At 39.8% G+C, this 18,739-nt stretch overlaps 1 protein-coding gene across 5 annotated transcripts in view; it reads right to left on the bottom strand.

Moving 5' to 3' along the window:
* Positions 1–403: 403 nt before the first annotated feature.
* The window catches only part of ASXL3 (ASXL transcriptional regulator 3), a 103,346-nt gene continuing 85,010 nt past the window's right edge, over positions 404–18,739 (bottom strand). For all 5 annotated transcript variants that reach the window (XM_079982599.1, XM_079982600.1, XM_079982601.1 and 2 more), the window contains 4 exons: positions 15,854–15,950; positions 14,724–14,829; positions 11,397–13,305; positions 404–10,583 (listed from right to left, as the gene is read on the bottom strand). In XM_079982599.1, coding sequence (XP_079838725.1) covers positions 6,945–10,583; positions 11,397–13,305; positions 14,724–14,829; positions 15,854–15,950 — 5,751 coding nt within the window. In that variant the 3' untranslated portion in view covers positions 404–6,944. The remainder of the gene's footprint in view (positions 10,584–11,396; positions 13,306–14,723; positions 14,830–15,853; positions 15,951–18,739) is intronic.

The raw sequence follows: 18,739 nt of genomic DNA, 5'->3' as shown, positions 1-18,739 counted from the left end.
GTCACACATTGAAGAGCTCTCTCTCTCTCTCTCTCTCTCTCTCTCTCTCTGTGTGTGTGTAAGAGAGAGAGAGAAAGAACACAGGTGTTATTTTACTGGATGTTCTCCAATATATTCCTCTGCATATATCTAGCTGACCTTAAATCTGTGTGGATGTGAGATGACTTCACATTTCAATTCATTTTGTATATTTCTGTAGTTTATTATAAGTACGTAGATCCATTTCGTGTGCCGTCATTTTACAGCACAAGTTAATTTGGGGCTATTTTGAGAACAGGAGAAAAACAGTTTGTACAACATAGATGCAGATGATTACCATGTGCATATTTTCCCCCTTTTATGGTTTCTATCTTCCTCATATACAAGCTTGTTTTCATATAGCACACTATATAAAGGCAAGGGAAACAAACAAACAAACCATGTTTATTTTTGTTTTTATTTTCTTTAGAATATTTCAATATTGAAGCCCAAATTGTTATTTTCAGGGGACTGGGAGGGTAAAGAGCAATCATGTAGACAAAACAAATATTTTCATTTGCTTACTTTTGTATGCAACAAATGGTTTTCTTTTTAAAAAAGAAAGACAAACAGCACCATTGATGAGAGAGCATGATCCCTGAATTCTAAACCAAACACTGCCTCTTAAAAACAAAAAGAAAAAGTTAAAACTTTCCCCCCCGCTCAGTCACATTTAGTCAGGTAATAAAGCAAGCATAACAAGTAAACTATAGCAATGCCATTGAAATCAACTGCTCCCCCTTCTGATAATTTGAAGAACTTGTCCTATAGGAATAGTTTTCTTTTTCTTTGGTAGAGGACTGAAAGGAGGTTTTATTTTTCTTTATGCAGATGAAAAATATCTATGCATGGTAGGGATTTCCTATCACACACACAATGTATGTTCTTCATGCAAGACAGATATGGGTTGATTTCACATTGCTGTTATCATGGGCAGGAGAAATACTACCCTAAAAAAGGCATTGAATGGCTAGTGTCAAAGAGATGTAAACATTCCAAATACTGACAAAATTAAAAAAATAATAATAACATATACAAAACCCGGTACCAAAAATGGCAATTGATTTAGGTTTTTGTAAAGCAGGAAAGAATAAATTTTACAGCAGTACAAGAGAATTATGGCAACAAAGTAAAGCACTTTTCTTGTAACATTCATGAACAGTACAAATACAACAAAGTATTCTACAGGCTAAGTTATCTTTTAACTATCAAATATAGTACAAAGCGAAATATGTGCTATAAAAGAAGCAGCTCCTTTAAATTAGACAAAAAATACTATTTTGTTGGTTTTACAATGACGAAGCATGACTGAAGACAACAGGATTTCCCCCTTAGATTCAGAAACATTTAGCTACACAGGTCCATGATAATCCACTGGAAAAAGTGTTGCTGGCCTTTCTCCCAGTGTTGTAGAGAACTGAAGCTGCCACACAGAGTCATTCAGTGTCTAACATGGCCTGACATACGTGAGCTAAGATGATCCCATTAGGTGCCATTTGTTTTAGCTGTTTTGAGTGTTGATCCTGGGCCTTCATCATACTATGCAAAACCAGAGACTATAACAACTTCTCTGAAATTGTGCGCGTGTTTATAAGGGCTGCAGCATAAGGTAATTTCACTTTAGAAACTGCATTATAAAGCACCATATGCACCAGTTTAGAAGAAACTGAGCAAGAAATTCCATGGTCCTGAAATAGAATTCAGTAACTCACCCTGACAACACATACCACTTTTGGAGGGAGATTTATAATACAGATGAAATACATCTTTGCTTTATGGCTCAACCTTCCCCCCAGATTAATTTCATGCACTACACCATATCAAGTAAATGGAATGCAAAATTGGGGATTGCCTACTTCACCAAATCTTTACATTATGTCCATAACAGGACAAGGGTATTTCAGTTTAGAAAACTCTTTGTAGGAACACAAAATGCACACAGCAAATGCCCCACCATTACGTACAGATTTCTGTGATATGTGTAAAATACATGAGAGTACAGAGAGGAACACAAGGAGGAAGATTCTCTCCTTCAAAAAGTGCTGAAATGAAGGTGAAAAAAACTTTGTGGGTATTTACGAAAAAACTTTATAAACTTCATTCCCCATAATGGTTAGTACATGATATTTTTGCACTAAGCTCATTTTTGCAGTCATGGAAAACAGCAATCTCAGTTTATTCTTGGGTAGGGCTCCTCTTCCTGGGTTCTTCAAGTGAAAGCTCAACATTTTATGTGGCAAGTGCCTTTTCACCCACTGTAAAGTATGAGTGACATAAATGTGTGCCTGAGTGGCCATAGACATGTGCTTCAGAACCCAAACTGGATTGGGTATGCAGGTGCACTTACACAGATATTTAAAGATGTGGACATGTTGCTCATATGTGTTGTCCTGTAAACTAGTGCCACCCTGGAATGGGATGGGAAATTTTGTGATCATTTCCTCCCACAAAATGCACCCTTTGCATAACTTGAGCTAGATAGGAGTAAAAGTATTGGATAGCTCAGTCGGTAGAGCATGAGACTTTTAATCTCAGGCTCATGGACTCGAGCCCCACCTTAGGCAAAAAAATCCTGCATTTCAGGGGGTTGGACTAGGTGACTTGTGTGGTTCATTCCAACTCTACAATCCTATGATTCTTTCAACTGCAATGATTAGAGGCCTGGATATGGGAGGACAATGTCTTTGCCCCCAGTGGCATCATCCAGTAGCCAAATCTGATTGCCTACATGGCACCATGATATTCTAGTATTCACTGTAACATTTCTGACTAGCTGGCATCACCCAAGTCCTTTCAAGTACAAAAAAAAGGATGAAAGCAGCAGCAGCAGATGGGGAAACAATAGCTTTGAACAGGAATTAAAATATATGCAGAAGACTGGACAATAAGGGTTTCCCCACATATTTTCTCCCCTCACCTCAAAACAGCAACTTTTTCATAAAAACAACAAACTTAACATTCAGTGCAGCACTGGTATGAATTGCTAAATGACTTGTAGAGTTGATGGAGATGTTAATGAAGCAGATTAACCTCATGCAAACCATCTAACTCAGCTGAGCAGTGTTACATCTGGGGGAGAGGACTCAAGGAAGATCTCTAGTCCTCCTCTGCAATGAGAGAAAATACATCTTGATTTCCGCCCTCTTCTAATTATGAAGATGGAGGTTCAGTCTTCCAGGAGTCTCTTCTCTGATGTTACATTGCATACTGAAGGAGGCTAGTGTGAGCACTGCCAGTTACTTGAGGGGAGCTAGTTAGCTGCATCAACATCCTGATCAGCTCTAAGTATCTAATTAAATGAGCTGAACTCTTTTATTTACTTAACCTTGGGCAACTCTCACATACCATTCCTTGTCTCATGCCACCTCAGCATTTCAGGGACAGCCTGCCATTCCCACCCCCACCTCATTTGTTTTTGTTCATTGTTTTAGAATGAGGTGTGTGAATTGCTGCATGTATTCTTTTTATTTTGTTTTAAGAGCCCATAATTCTGAGGGGAAGACATACATAAAAGAAATGAACAAAGGTTAATACTGGGACGATCTGAAATAAAATGTGGCAAAAGGTGCTCATGCAGGCATACCCAAACAGAGCCTTTATGCAGAGAGTTGTGAGTTTTTGAGGGTCTCGTCCCATCTCAGATCCAATGCATAAACCTTTCAAACGTCATGCCACAAACAGCCTGATAGCGGGAGAGTCCAGTGCTATTGAAATTTTGGCAAAAATGAGGAGGAAGGCCAGAATAACAAAAAGTTAACAGAATATTTGTTTTCTTCTAGATAAAATATATATTATAAACCACTACTGCCACCATCAGGTGTTTCTAAATAGTAAGCCAAATGAGTTCTAGGTGGATCATCAGGGAATAGTGGCTTAATCTCCACTAGGGAGAAGTTTTGAAAAACATGTAATAATGTCTAGCACCATTTTGTCTCATGCCTCTTTTTTTTTTTTTTTAAAGAACACTTTCTCATATGCTAAGTAAACCAACTACAGCCACCCTACCCTCACACATGCATCCATGCAGACCCAAAGAGAGGAGTAAATTTTCTGTCATTAGCCATATCTTTTGTGCCAAACTATATTCAACAGTAGCAAATCTGTGTGTATAGAGCTAGATTTACTGCAGTTGTGTAGAAAGCAGAGGTGTTTTATCTGCCAAAGGGGCACAGTAGGGAGGAATGCGAAAACTTCCTTTGTCTGCCCAGCTCCCAAGCACACATGCACTGAAGCACCTTTCTCCTAGCTAGGCATTTCTGGTTAAGTAAGCCTGGAAGCAGAGGCCATGGGAAGGTAAGAAGCAGAACCAGGGGAGGGTTTAGAGCTCCTTACACATGTGCCACTTTTCCTGCCCCCAAAGCAGACCTCTGTATAATTGAGGAGCATCTAGGTTTTAAATGAAGACATCTGCTGGAGTCTTGTCCATCCTGGTCCTTATTTCAACATTATAATTAACATACAACTCCTTTCAATATTAGGCTAGCCACAGCATAGATCAACAAAAGATGTAGTCAAAATTCCATGTAAGTCTAAGAGACCTGTGTAGGTTTACTTGGATGTAATCCTCAATAAATCACGTTGGGTTTACTCTCATGTTAGAATGCATAGGATTGTAGCTTTAAGTGCTTAACTTTCACTGAATGGTGTCCAGATTTCCTGTGGTATATTTTCACAGTAAATTTTGTTTCTTTCTTTAGAGTTGACAATCCTTAGGACAGGTAGAAGACATTCTAGTTAAAAGCTGATGCCCATGGTTATTTTGATAAAAGATAGACAGTAACTAGACTTCACCTTTGCTCCTAGGAATTTACTGGAACTGGGATTTCATCCACTGCATTTAACTAGGATATCACAATTCTAATGTTAAAATCTTCTAAATTTTAACTAAATATGCAAGCACATGCATGTTTAACAAAGGCCCCATTTAGCCATCTATTTTGAACATTACAAAAACATGCTTTTAAAATAGGCATTTTGGAGGCAAAATCTCTTCAAGGGTACCTGAAAGTGCTGAAAATCTGCATATTATTTATCTCTCACAAATGAGTGCTTTTGATCTACACTATTCTGTTACTTTGCCAGTTCTGGTAAGGCAATTATGATTATCTATTCCTTTCATATTGATGACTGTCAAGACAATCTGTTGGTCTTGCTAGGAAAACAAAACAGGAATCTAGTCAAACCATATAACCTCTGGTTTAAGGAATGTTAAGCCCTGCCTATTCCAGTTTATTTAATAAAAATAAAAATAAAAATGGGAATGGCAGATGTTCATGTTAAATGTGGTCCGATAAGAAAATAAATACAATTTCTAAACAGCTGAACCTCACTAACATGCAGATATGCCTGAAAAGTTTCACTCATGCAAAACAGAAAAGTATGTCTTAATTTTATATTAGTTTTATTTCCCTTACTAAGTTAATACTTTGGAATAAAACAAATGTAGCACAATTTATTTCAAATTTTAAAATATTTGTTCTGGGCAGAATTTAGTGTAGCACCTTGCCATTATAAATATGTCATGAGAAGTAGAAAGGAATTGTCAATTTTCTTGCATGGACAGCCAGGCATTAGGTCAAGTAAGTTTATACTGTGTGGGTACGAATGACATATTTCTCCATGGTAAGAAAGAAAAACCATTTTCAAGATAACCAGTAATCTCCTCTTGCCAAACTCCACATTTGTATCCCTTTAAAATATTTTCCTTATTCATAAAGAGAAGTAAGCAATTTGCCTCAGCTCTTCTCCCCTAGTTTGGTGGCCAATATGTCTCAAATATAGCTATCAACATAAACCACTACTAAATACAATACTGAGAGCTAAAAGATGCAGTATCCCTTTAAATCTTGTTCATTCCTCTAGCCATCCTACAAAATATTTGTGGTGTGAACTCTCTAACACACAAAAAAGTGATTACAAGTAAATTTAGTAAAATATTTAAAAATATATCAAGCTGTAAACATATTTAAAAGGACTGTAAATCACACATTATTATTTCTGCATTTTTTTGGATCTACACAGAGAATCGAAGAAGATTTCGTTTTAGGCTATTGAAATGATATTGCTCAGAACATGCTTGATGCTTACATAATATGGTCCATATATGCATATAAGTTGAGTATCTCCCTTCAGGATAAATTGATAGATGAGGTTTGGGGAAGAAAAATGGATTAATATATTATAATCATTGTAGTTATTCTCTCTCTGCCCTGCCCACCCCACCCTCCACTTCCAAACTTCTAAAATCATGCAAACTCCAATTTGTTACAGGTAACCCTCAACACCTGACTTAATTAAAAATTTCCTTCAGTACAGCAGCCTAAAGGGACCAAAATTACCAAAGTGTCTCATTCCCGCCCCCCTTTATTTGCTGCGTATTAAGTCAACCATGGTTGGCAACTGTGGCTTCAGGAATGTAATTGTTACAAAAACTGCTAAGTTGCAGTAGCTATAATGGCCTGCTAGTGATAGCAGAATATTATTCCTCCTGCTCGTTGTCTCTTCTTCGTCGCTTAGTATTCTCCTGTATTCTTGCACTGTTCCATGCACAGAAATTTGGAGAATTATGGATCTCGTAATTCTTTTACTGGAATAATATGTTACATTTATACATGGGAAAAAATAATGTTCAGCACTTTGTGCACATAAATAGAAATGAAAATGCATATTATTATTTTTTTGCTTTACTTTATCAAAGTACTTTAACGAAAGTGTGGTATGTTTTAACTTTTTTTGTGCACGCTACTCCAAGGGGTCATTCTCACTAGGATGAGCCATGCAAGCAGGTATAACTCATTTCTCAACAAAGCTTCCCCAGAAACATTTTGTATCCAGATACAAAATGGCCTAAAATATTCCAGTTCCTCCTTTTCTTGCCTTTGCCTTCCCCACTGCTAACCAGGGATACTGCACCTCTACTTTGGATCCTACCGAACCACTAAACAGGCTACACACAATTTTGAAGGACCTATGCAGTCATCATGGCAGAAGGCTCCACAGCCTTTGCACACTATCATGGCTTTCAGCCTGCAAGAGCATTTCAGTTCCAGCTCATCTGCACTACTGCTGTCAGCAAATTTCTGAACCGAAATCTGAGTGTTCTGAATAGATAGGCTTGGGGCTGTATTTGAACTACTTCCTAAAATTCCGATAGATTTTTCAATTGCAGATGCTGCCCTTTTGAAGCTTGTGCTACCAAAGTGTATCGTAGGGTAATTTCCGCAGAGCTGCTGCTGCTGCTGCTGCTGAGTCTGTATTTTCTGAGCAGTTAATTGGGCAAAAGGCTTCTGTGGCTCAGAAAGTAAATAGGAAGGGAAGTCGGCATTTTTCAACGCAAAGGCTTTCAACTGTTCTTTTACTTCGCTCTGATCATAAGATGCTTGTTTCATGCCCAGCTCACAGCTGCTGCTTAAACCTTCCTCAAAAGAAACGGGTTCAGATTTTATATTGCTACAGATGCTTGCCGGCTGAGGCCAACTAAGTCTTTTAGTGGTTTCCATGGTAACTGCCGGTTGTTTGTGATCAGATGGAGCTTCTGCACTGGGAAGAGGAGGGGGTGGTGGAGGGGGAGGAGGTGGGGGCAGAGGGGGAGGAGGATGCACTAATGTTTTACTCTGCAGAGTCTGTGAGGCACTAGAAATGTCATCACCTTCCTTAATTTGAACGTTAGGGGAAAAAACACTCGCCAGCCTCAGTTGGTGAGGTGCTGCAGACATGCTGACCTCTCCCAAAACCTTCTGCTCTAGGTGCCTGCTGAATGCAAAGGCGCTGCAGCCAGATGGGGCCTTCAGTGTCGCCTGCATCAAAGCGGTGGTAGGAACAGGGCCTCTTGCAGCCATTGGCATTTGGTAGAAATGCTGCCTGTGTGAGGTACCTGCTTCTGCATGGAAGCTGCCATTTTTGTCAATGTTAAATAAGTTCTGCTGGAAACTGCACGAGGGCAGAGGCCTCTTCTGCTGCTTGATCTCTGGGCTATGTGCAATTCTGCTTTGAATGGCATGCTTGCCGGACCACTCTTGTTTAAACAGCTGGCCGTGCCCAAGTTGGCCCATGCTGGAATTGATGATACAGGGACCCACTGCATCCATTGATGGCTTCCCAGGCTCACACTTAACCTCCCCCGCTGTTCTAGCCATCCTCTTTTTGGGGTGGTTCTCACGCTTCCTGATTTGCAGTGGGGCTATGGTGGCTGCTGTAAATCCTCTGCCATCTGTATTTGGAGAACTGGAAGTGTTTTCAATTGCATTCCTCTCAGATGTCACTGATTTGCATACTGAGGTAGCTTGCAAAGGCAAGGGAAGCCTGTTAATTTCTAGCTTGGCTCCTAACCTGGGCTGTGGCAACACTTTCTCCAGTGGCAGGTTGCCTTGCAATAACTGTGTCACCAGCGGATTGTTGGCTTCCACTGAAGACAAACGGCAGCTAGAGCTTCCAGCACTTGTCACTCTTTTTAGTGTTTCTGTTGTCAAGGACAAAGAGTTTTCCATGGAATCTGTAACAGATGTCTTGGAGTTTTGTGTTGGCTGTGCACTTGTGGCTATTTCTGCACCCTGGAGAGGCATTTCGGGCCTTGCAAAATCTTCTGTGTCCATCCGAAAACATTTGTCAGATTCATTCACTTCCGACTTAACAGGCATGGTGATGCTTGTCACAATATTCCTTGAATGCATCTCATTTAGATGTGCAAAACCCAAAGGCTCCATTTTGACATTTTTTAAACAGTTTTGCTCGGTATATTCTTTATGCTTATTTGGATTATGATGACTGACCAGAGACTGGTCAGTGCTCATTGCCTCATCATCATTCCAACAGATTCTCCTAGTAGGGTTATATGGGTTGGCACAGACATTGTCTGATTCACTTTTGAAAGCCAATGGACCACGTAACTGTTCTGAAAAACCTTGGCTGGGAGGAACGGCTTCAAGTCGTTTATCTTGAGGCATGAGAGGCACTTCTCGAAGACTGGTACATGGTGCTTGCAAACGTTTGCCCTCTTGCTTTCCTGTAACAGTGTTAAAGCCAGTGCTGTGCTCCAGATTTTCATTACTAAGCAGCTCTGGCCTGCTTATTACAGACACTTGAGGACATGCTATATTTTGTGAGGCAGTTTCTGTCCTAAGAGGCCTGCTCTGCATATCTGTGCTGTTTTCTGAGTTTTCAACAGAAATACCCAGTGACAAGTTTGAGTTCATTGTTGTTGTTGTGTGGTCAACAATGACTTTGCAAGGTATAGATCTATTCATGGGTGCCTGTGCATAACCCACTGAAGATTTACCAGATAGATCTAATCGGCTTCTCACTCCAGACTTTCTCTCCATAGCATCAGCACTCATTTTGTTGGAGTTCTCGTAAGAACTTACTGTCATCATATTACTGGCAAACACTGAAATGGAAGTCCTGCCAACAGAATCCACTACTGGAAGTGTCTCGCTGCAATGTAAAGCTGCCCTAACGGAACTACTATTTGACAAAGAAGTAGGATCACCACATCCAGTTATGGCTATCTTATCAGAGTATCTATTTGTAGATCCTACAGGAGGAATCAGAACAGAGCTGCCAACCAGGTGATTTGGCAAATTACTTGCAATGGAGGAAGCTGGCACACTGGTGTACTGGCTAGAAATGGCACTGTTTGCACTGTTGCTTGGCAACCGTTTCTCATCTATGGAATTGGACAAGATGGTGCTGTCTGCTGTGGTTGGTGCAGTGGGGTTCTCAATACATTTTGGCATGATGGCAATGCATGGAGTGTCAGCTCCCTGGATGGATTTCAGCATGTTGACATTGCAAGGTTTTGCATCCGTGCTTTCAACAGACATGGAAACAGAGGACTTATCCAGAGAGCCTGCAAAGGTAAGTTCCTTAATTGCTCCCGACATAGTAGTGCTACACACAGACATGGGAACTGAATTTTTATTATATAGCACTGACACACTGTTACTTTCTGTAGAGGTAGATGAAAGCATTTTCTCACACAAATGAGAAACAGATATATTTTCATCAGAATTGTGAACAGAGATGTCAGTACTAGTTTCTGGTAAAGTAGGGGCGTTAAGCGACTGCTGCAGTACAGCAGTAGCTTCACGAAGGTGAACAGACTTGTTGCTAGGAGACCTGCAGTTGGGATTAACTATAATTACACCAGTAGAACCTTCAATCTTTGTTTCAGAAGAAGCAGAGATCTCCAGGGCCGATGGACCTTCCTTAGAGACATGCTGAGACTTGGCTTCTTTGTTGTTCTGAAGCAAGTGGGCTCTCGCTTGGTGCTTTGCAAACAGTTTGGCCTTGGTCTGTTCCTTGATGTGGGCCAATGTCCTGGTCTTCCCCCCTTCACAGGGGCTCCCTAAACCTCCAGAGACAATGCTTGCTGCTGCTGCAACGGCAGCTGCAGCAGCTGCCTCCCTCTGAGCTCTAGCTTGTTGGGCTCTTGCTTTGATGTCTGCAAGGGTTCGAGCCCCCGTGTTCCTCCCACTGCTGGCTGATGTACTTGTAGAAGCCCTTGGTTCTGGTTTGGAAGCAGGCTGGCTCTTGATGATAAAAGGGGGGCCTATTTTGGAAAGCTGGATCTAAAAGGGAATAATAAAAAAAAGAACTGTCATACATACATACATACATACATACATACATACATACAATACTGTAGGACAAATTAATTTTGTCTGCATTTTAAAGTAAAACAGACCAGTTTGCCAGACCTGGATGTATAAATCCCAGATGACTGGGACCTATCTGCTTCTCCAATTTTTTTGATGAAGTTTTGGTCCAATAAATGGGTACTAAGATTTGTGTTTTGCAGGAAAAATGCATACAAGAACGCATATTTATGGGGAAATGTAAACTTTTAGTGCTTTGAAAAAAGCCACCAAAAATGGGACCAAACACACCTATGAAACTGAGCAGAAAACTGACACAGATTTGTTAGGTTAGTATAGTATAAGTATAGGTGGGTGCAGGGACCTCAATCCACATACAGAGTACCAGACCATTAAAATGTTGTGGGAATCCCTGTTCCTCTGTGTGCTGGTTACTTATTTTTTTATCTTCAGCTTTAAATATAAACTTATAGAAGAAAGAATCCACTAGCTGGAATTGTTCTATTGAATTGTCTAAAATTAGGGTTGCCATATTTCAAAAAGTGAAAATCCAGACACAAAAGTTTTTTGAGATTTTTTTTTTGGGGGGGGGCAAGTTGTTGAGCTTTTGCCATATGTCTGGATTTTCCAGGACATCTTGCTAATTTTCACCTGCACACTGCTTTCAACCACAGTACTCCGAGGATGTCCAGGGATGTATGGCAACCCTACCTAAAATCCCAGTATACTCTGCAGAAACCTTTATCTGTCAATTTTGTTTCATTAAATGATGCCCTTTCAGTTTACCTTAAGAGGTGGGACTCTGGGCTCTTCTCTGGGTGGTGCTTCCCTCTCAGATGAACTTGCTGATGTATTACGATGTACCTGGTCATCTTCAATTCTCGCTCGCTTCTCTTTGCAGATCCCAAAACCATGGTGTTCAGCAGTCTTCCTCTTTGGAATCTCCAGGTCCCTATTTTCACCTCTTACTTCAGGCGACTTTGTAGGCTCTGATGACTTTGTTGAATAAGAACTTTCAAACCGACTCTGTGCAGTCCCTTGAAGTTTGTGAGACTTACTTCTACCCACTTCCGAGAACAACTTTTCTGATGAGGATGAGGTATATATTTTATCATGTGATTTAGATGGAAGAGATTCAGTATTTTTGCATCCTGCTGTTTCTGATAGAACAGAAACTTCTAGCTGAGAGACAGTACTTTTCTTTTCAGTTCTTTGTAGAGCACCATGATTTCTAATTTTTATCACTTCTGGAGAAGAGTGTTCTGCCACAGAAGAAATGAAAGATTTTTCTATTTCGGTATGTGATCTACATGGTTGGTTAGTAATGTTTCTAGACTGGGACTCTTCCACTGTTGAAGCCTCAGGTGTGACAGCTTTCATGGCTTCAGGTACACCTTGGATCTGTTTCTGTTGTGAAGCAAGGTCGTCTTCTTGAGAATTATTAGCAATGGTAGACACTTCTTCTTTCAGTGGTGACAGGGATTCTTCAGATGAACATGGTGATTTTCTCTGCTGACTAAATCTTTCACTCATTGGCGAATCTGAAAGCGGAGATGTTTCCAAAGGTAACAACAGACTATTCGAATGAGATGTTTCAGAAGCTAGAAGGACAGAAGACACTGAGGAGGTTTCAGATGTTAAGGGCACATCAGACATTGGTGAGGTTTCTGATGGTAAAGGTAAATTGGAAACTGGTGATGGCTCTGAAGTCAGAGGCAAATTTGACATCAGAGATGCTTCTGAGGTTACAGGTGAGGCAGGCATGGGAGATACTTCAGATATTAAAGATGTATTTAGATGATCATCAATAGGTTTTTGTTGACTATCAGCTTCAGTGTTTTCAGTGCAAGAAATGTCAGATGAGCATGCTGTTTCCAGAGATACTGGTGTGCAAGGTTCCTCTGAAGTTGACTGTGTGTCACCTCCAGGAGATGCAATACTGACACATGGTTCCTCTGGACTTTCAGAGGAAAATGAATTTTCAGAAATACAAGCATTTTCAGAAGACTGTTCATCAGGGTCACTTTGCAGCTCCATATGTACAGCAACACTTCCACCAGTGAATAAGGAACCATTGAGGACAGGGGAATATTTTCCATGAGGACTTAGCTCTTTTGCACATTCCAGATCCTTTTCTTCCATATTACTGAGAGAGTTTGCAGATGAAGCAGACTGGGAAGGTGATAAACTGTTTTCCAGCTGATCGGTCATGACTGACATTTCTTCCTGGGGGTGTTCCAATCTCTCTTCCACCTTAATTTCAACTTGGCACAATGTACTTACTACATCAGAGTTCCCTGAAAGTGGCAAAGTTTCTGTTTCTTCATTCGTACCAAGTGGGCTGACGAGTTGCTCGGAATTCACATGTTCCGCTTTATGGCTCTCCTCTTGACACTCGCAGATACTTGTCTCAACCTCCTCAGCAATCTCCTCTTGAATAACAGATTCTTCAGGTATCAAAATGCCTTCTGCTTCTGCTATTAGATCCTTGGAGGGAACATGTTCCATGTTGCAAAGGGAATGGCAAAAATCTCTCTCTGGCAATAGTGGCAGCTGGTTTCTTTTCTCCTCATGATCATCAAACGCTGACTCTCCTGAAGGACCAGGCAACTCTGAAGACCCACAGAGGGAAGGCTCTTCATTACTGCTTTGTACAGATGTGAGCTTCACAGATTCCTCTATTGACATTCCCAGCCTAGTCAGAAATCACATAGTTAATTATGCAATCATCACATTTCAGAGAAAGCATTAATTTCAATCCATGCTACAAAAGCACAATCTCTAGATGACAACCTGAGATCCTTATCTACAACAAGTACATTTGACTCATAAAACTACAGAACTGCACCAACCAGGAGGAGAAGACGGGTCATTAGCAAGCAATCACCAGTATTTCCGTTGGTGGATATCCGATTAACGGGCTGCCTCCTTTTCATTCTAGTTGGTTAGAGATGTGCAGGAACAGGCTTTCCACTGGACACTAGTGCGGCTCACTGCTCTGTTACATCTCTGATCAACCAGAACATAAAGAAAGTGGGGCATGGCTGGATATCCAGCTATGGAAATGCTGGGGCTTGCTTGCTGCTGCTGAATGCCACCACAACTATCACTACCTCCTGGTTGGCTATGGACCACTTTTTGTTTTCACTCTGGTTGGTTAGAGAAGCATCTCATTGGACAGTTTTGATAAGAAAAGATGAAGGAAGGTAGCTTCACTGCTCAGAGCTTCTGCCCTGGAGAGACTCGACAAAGGGGAGACAACAGTCTTATGGATTAGAAAATAATTTAAAACTAAACCAGAACACTGTTGAGTTCATGACAACTTTTGAAAAAATTATGCATGGCAATGTTTAAACTTGTGGTATGAATGTTAAACACCAGGGCATGGTATGTGAATTAAAGTACAAAAGGGGTACATAAGTGGGAGTTGCTGATACCAGAAGTGAGCAAAGCTGGCAGAATAGCAATGAGGGCAAAGAGACTGTGGGGAGAAAGACTAATGGGGAACGCCAGTAGGTCAGCCTCCTGCCCCCTCTATGCTTTAAACTGCATGCTCATCCCAACTTTAAATATAATTGGAGCAGACCTGCATTTCAGGAAACTGCTGACATACTGCAATAATTTTATCCACTATTTGCAATACCAGAGCTGCTGCCAGTACCATAAATTATCTACAATTACACTTCTCTCTTCACATTTATCTCCAACAACCTGCCTTGAAATATAGAAATGACATTGTCCCTGCTCATAAATTTACAGTTCAGATAAAGCAGATGGTTTGATAAATGATTAGTGGGGGACAGAAGTTCGGAGGGGATCGCTGGCATAGTGAAAAGCATAGGCAGAAAAAGTTGCAGTGGTCCATGCAAGACTTTTCTAGATAAGTGGGTTTTGAGGGAAAGAAATGGCAGGAGATGGGCAAAAAACATGTCACAATCTAATAATAATGCAAGGCTAAAACCATTGCCACAATTAACTAGGCAGTTTATTTTTAAACCAAAATAACTGATCTATGTGAAAGAAATACATGTTAATGTATATATTAATATATTAATGTAAATCTCAGGCCAATTCTTTGTTTAATGATTTTTTTTTTTTTACTTTGCTACTTACTTTTCCCCATAAAATCTTTCAAAGAACTTCTCTTTCCAGTGCTCTGTTTTCTTCTCCTTTTCAATCTCTTGTCTGATGCGCAGCTGCATTTCAGGAGTAAATTCTCCTAAAAGATATAAAGAGGGCGGTTTTGAATATGGGTCCCCAAATATTTGAATACAAGTTCCTAAGGATTTTTACAAGGGTGCAGTTGGGATTTGAGTGGGGGTCTTTGCAGAAGCGCCATTGAACAGACGATGTGCAAACATTGCTTGGGCATTTGTGTTGTAAGATTTCATAGACGGGACAAGCTCCAGAGATTCCAGTGCACATGTCCAAGCAGTTTCACACATGCACCACAGCTTTCTCAATATCCTCATCCAGCTGCAGTTCATTGTACTGTATTGGATGCTGCTCCAGAAGGTCCCCCAACCTTTGGGAGCAGCTTTTCAGGTGGCATGGATGGCTGCAGTAAGGGGGGGGGGAACACCAGGTCTCATAGAATCATAGAGTTGGAAGGTACCCTGAGGGTCATCTAGTCCAACCCCTGCAATGCAGGAATCTCATAAGAGATGGCCATCCAACGCTCTGCTTTAAAACCTCCAAGGAAGGGGTGTCTACCACCTTTTGTGGGAGTCTGTTCCACTGTCGAACAGCTCTTACTATCAGAAAGCTCTTCCTGATGCTTAGTCTGAATCTCCTTTCTTGTAACTTGAATCCATTGGTTCGGGTCCTAGCCTCTGGAGCAGAAATGAATTAAACCTTCATTTGTTCAAATTTCAGCAAAATTAATCTGAGAGAAACCAACAATAATATTTTATTTGCAGCACTACCTTTGGCATTCCTGAAATATCATTGGCTGATTTAGTCACATGCATTTAGGTTTCCAAAGTTGACACTGATGAAAATGCTTGTTCGTATTTTTGAAAAGGCTGCCCAAGTGACCTCCCCTACTCAGGTGCAATAAACAGATGTGCTTAAATCAATTTGAAGATGAACCAGAGTGTATCATTTTTAAGTCCTCTCACTTTACATTTTATCTTACAAATGTATTTTGAGTGTGTGTATTCTTGGCCAATGACACAAGAAGGCATCTCTTCTGGGAGGGAAAATCACTATTTTGTTAAATCTAATAACAAATAGAAAATTACCTTCTGCCAATCGTTGTTTCCACCCTTGTGCTGCATATGCAAAGAATTCATTATTTAGAGCGGAACTACTGAGGCGCAAAACTCCATCACTTCCCATCTAGAAAATAAGCCGGTGGTAGCAGAAGACACTGTCAGATATTGCTTCAACTAAGAGTACATAAGATTAGAGCTCCAATTACGTGAAACAGGGAAGGATAGAAAGTGGGAATAACAAGAGGGATAATCTAATATTTAAATAGCATTTTCATTATAGTCATCATATTAAATGCAAGTGGCCTAACCCAGCATCTGTGTGCCTACATTAAGGATGATCAAGTACTACTGATTCTAACAGCGTAATCTGATGCATGTTTATTCAGAAGGAAGACGCATTGTATTCCATACAATCCAACTCAGTTTCTGATCTAGCACATATTTTCATGACAGTAGGTAGGCTGAAACAAAAACTGCGGTGAAAAATAATTTTAGCAGTATCAGAAGTTAACATGGTGTGAACCGTTTGTTTGTTTGTGTGTGTGTGTGTGTGTGTGTGTGTGTATATAAAATGATGTCTAACAGCAATTGTTACTTAATTGTAGCATTTTCTGTGAAGTTTTTTTTTTTAACAAACAGCAACCAATTGTGAGACCAACACTTTAGAAATCTTACACTGTATAAGAAACCTTAAAAGAAAAATTAATTCACAGAATTGCTTAGGGTAGAAATTCCAAGCCAGAAAAGCCACACAGTACTAGGAACATACTACTGCTTTCTGTGCCCCTGCTTGATCAACTTTCTAATGAAGATCCTGAGATGCACAGAGAAATCAAGGAGAGATCTTAAGTGTAATGCGACTTTCAGAAAGTGAGTCATGGAAAGGAGGCAAAAACTGATGGGACTTAGAAAATAGTTACTCTTGGAACTAATGAGAAGAAAGGAAACTCTTGATGTATTTATTAATCACATATTCCCAGGATACATGCTTGAACTTCTTGGGAATAGTAACCACAATGTCATCAAGAAAATGGCAGATCTATCCCCTAGTTGCCAAGCCTTGGTATTCACCAATCTCTCTTCTTATACTGAGGGGGCACTGAGAGCCATCCCACCATGATAACAACTGTTCAGTTGGTCTGAAAAGGACTGAAAAGAACAATATGGACTCCAGCAAATGAGGGAATCCCTTAGTAGGGACATCTGCAATGTGGAGATGCCCATTTTAAAAGGCATACCAAATCAAGTTTCTCACTTTCCATTTCCAGCCATGCTTAGTCTGTCAAGATTTGTTCTAAGAGAAGAATTGTAGAAGGATAAGCCAAATTACATCCAATTAAAATCTGTTCTACAAAATTCCTACAAAGAATCAAAAACCCGTGAGATCAAAGAGATGCCTTAGAGGGGGGTTTCCCCAACTTAGGTCTCCAGCTGTTGTTGGACTACAACTCCCATCATCCCTAGCTAGCAGGACCAGTGGCCAGGGATGATAGGAATTATAGTCCAAAAACATCTGGAGACCTAAGTTGGGGAAACCCTGCCCTAGAGGATGCATTTCTACTTGGAATGAAATAGTGTGAAAAAGAGAAAAACTTAAATTCTTAGTGTTAAAGTAGGTGTTTTACTTCAACAGTCCACAGCCATAGAGATGGCACAATTAACCACTAAAGCTAAATTAGTATTTGGAGAAACATGCTAATAAAGCACTTTTAAAATACACTATTAATTTTTATGGCGTTCAAGAAATGCTGTCCAACAAAGCCAATGCTTTAATGAGCCAGAACAACAAATGTTTTTGAAATGCATTTTATTATTATTATTATTCTGTTGGGCTTGGAATTCTGGTTTTGTCTGATTAAGCACAACGGAGATATTAATTCCCAAACTTAAGCAATTATTTTACAAAGAATTCACACCAGAAACATTTTAGCTATTGTTTCTATTCTACTTAATGGGGGGAAACATTTGTCATAGCCCAGTGGCTATTTTCACAAGCCATGAAAATGTCAAACATTAGTAAATAGAACAGCACCTGGTCAGTTAATTTCCTACTGATGCCTAAATTAACACTTGTTGCCAGAGACCACTGCAACACCAGCATGTTACAGAATTTGGCAACCTTCTATATAATTTCTACTAAAATCCTAATGCTCTTCAGAAAGGATGTATCATCATTTTATAGGTGTTCGGGCTCTTCTACATGGCTGATATATTAAGAAAAACTAAACCATCAAAATCCATTATTGTTCTCCCCCTTCACCCTGACCAGTATTGCTGTTGCTCTTATATAAAAGCTACTATTCAAGCATCCTACATAATTAATATTTAGATGGTATATTTCTCAAATAAAAGATTTTGCTAATACAGGCAGTGATTCTAGTATTAACACAGGCTGTAATAAATTATATATGGTTTTATTATACTGTTTCACAATGGTAAAGCTTGAGTTTCAGCACACTAAAAGCTTACCTCAGTAAGTTAGCAATATATTATTTAATATGGATTCTTCATTTTTAATAGAAAGCATTAAACTTCTGTTTCATTTTTACATTTTTAAAGGAGTATGCCATAAAGAGAAATTTAGATAATTTCTTGAAGATATTTGAAAGGGGAGGGTTGTCACTAAATACATTTAATGTCAGAAATATAGACAAAACATTGGTTGACAGATTTTCAGTTTGCAATACATATAATAGTACATACAAATTAAAAGCATGTGTACTATTAAGATATAAGGGTATAGCTTGTAAAACAATGCTGAGCCATTATCGTGCCTTGGCTTCAGAATTTGGACAAACCTCTTGGGAGCCAATTTATCAGATGTGTGAGATGTGAGCTCTCCATGTCATACAAAAGTGTGGCCGTTACAAAATTTTACTCAGTGTATCCGCATCAGAAAGAAAAAAGAAAATA

The sequence above is a fragment of the Podarcis cretensis genome, assembly GCF_951804945.1.
Source record: "Podarcis cretensis genome assembly, chromosome: 7".
Taxonomy (NCBI): domain Eukaryota; kingdom Metazoa; phylum Chordata; class Lepidosauria; order Squamata; family Lacertidae; genus Podarcis; species Podarcis cretensis.
The sequence above is the reverse complement of the archived record's forward strand: the minus strand, read 5'-3'. Positions and strand labels throughout refer to the sequence as shown.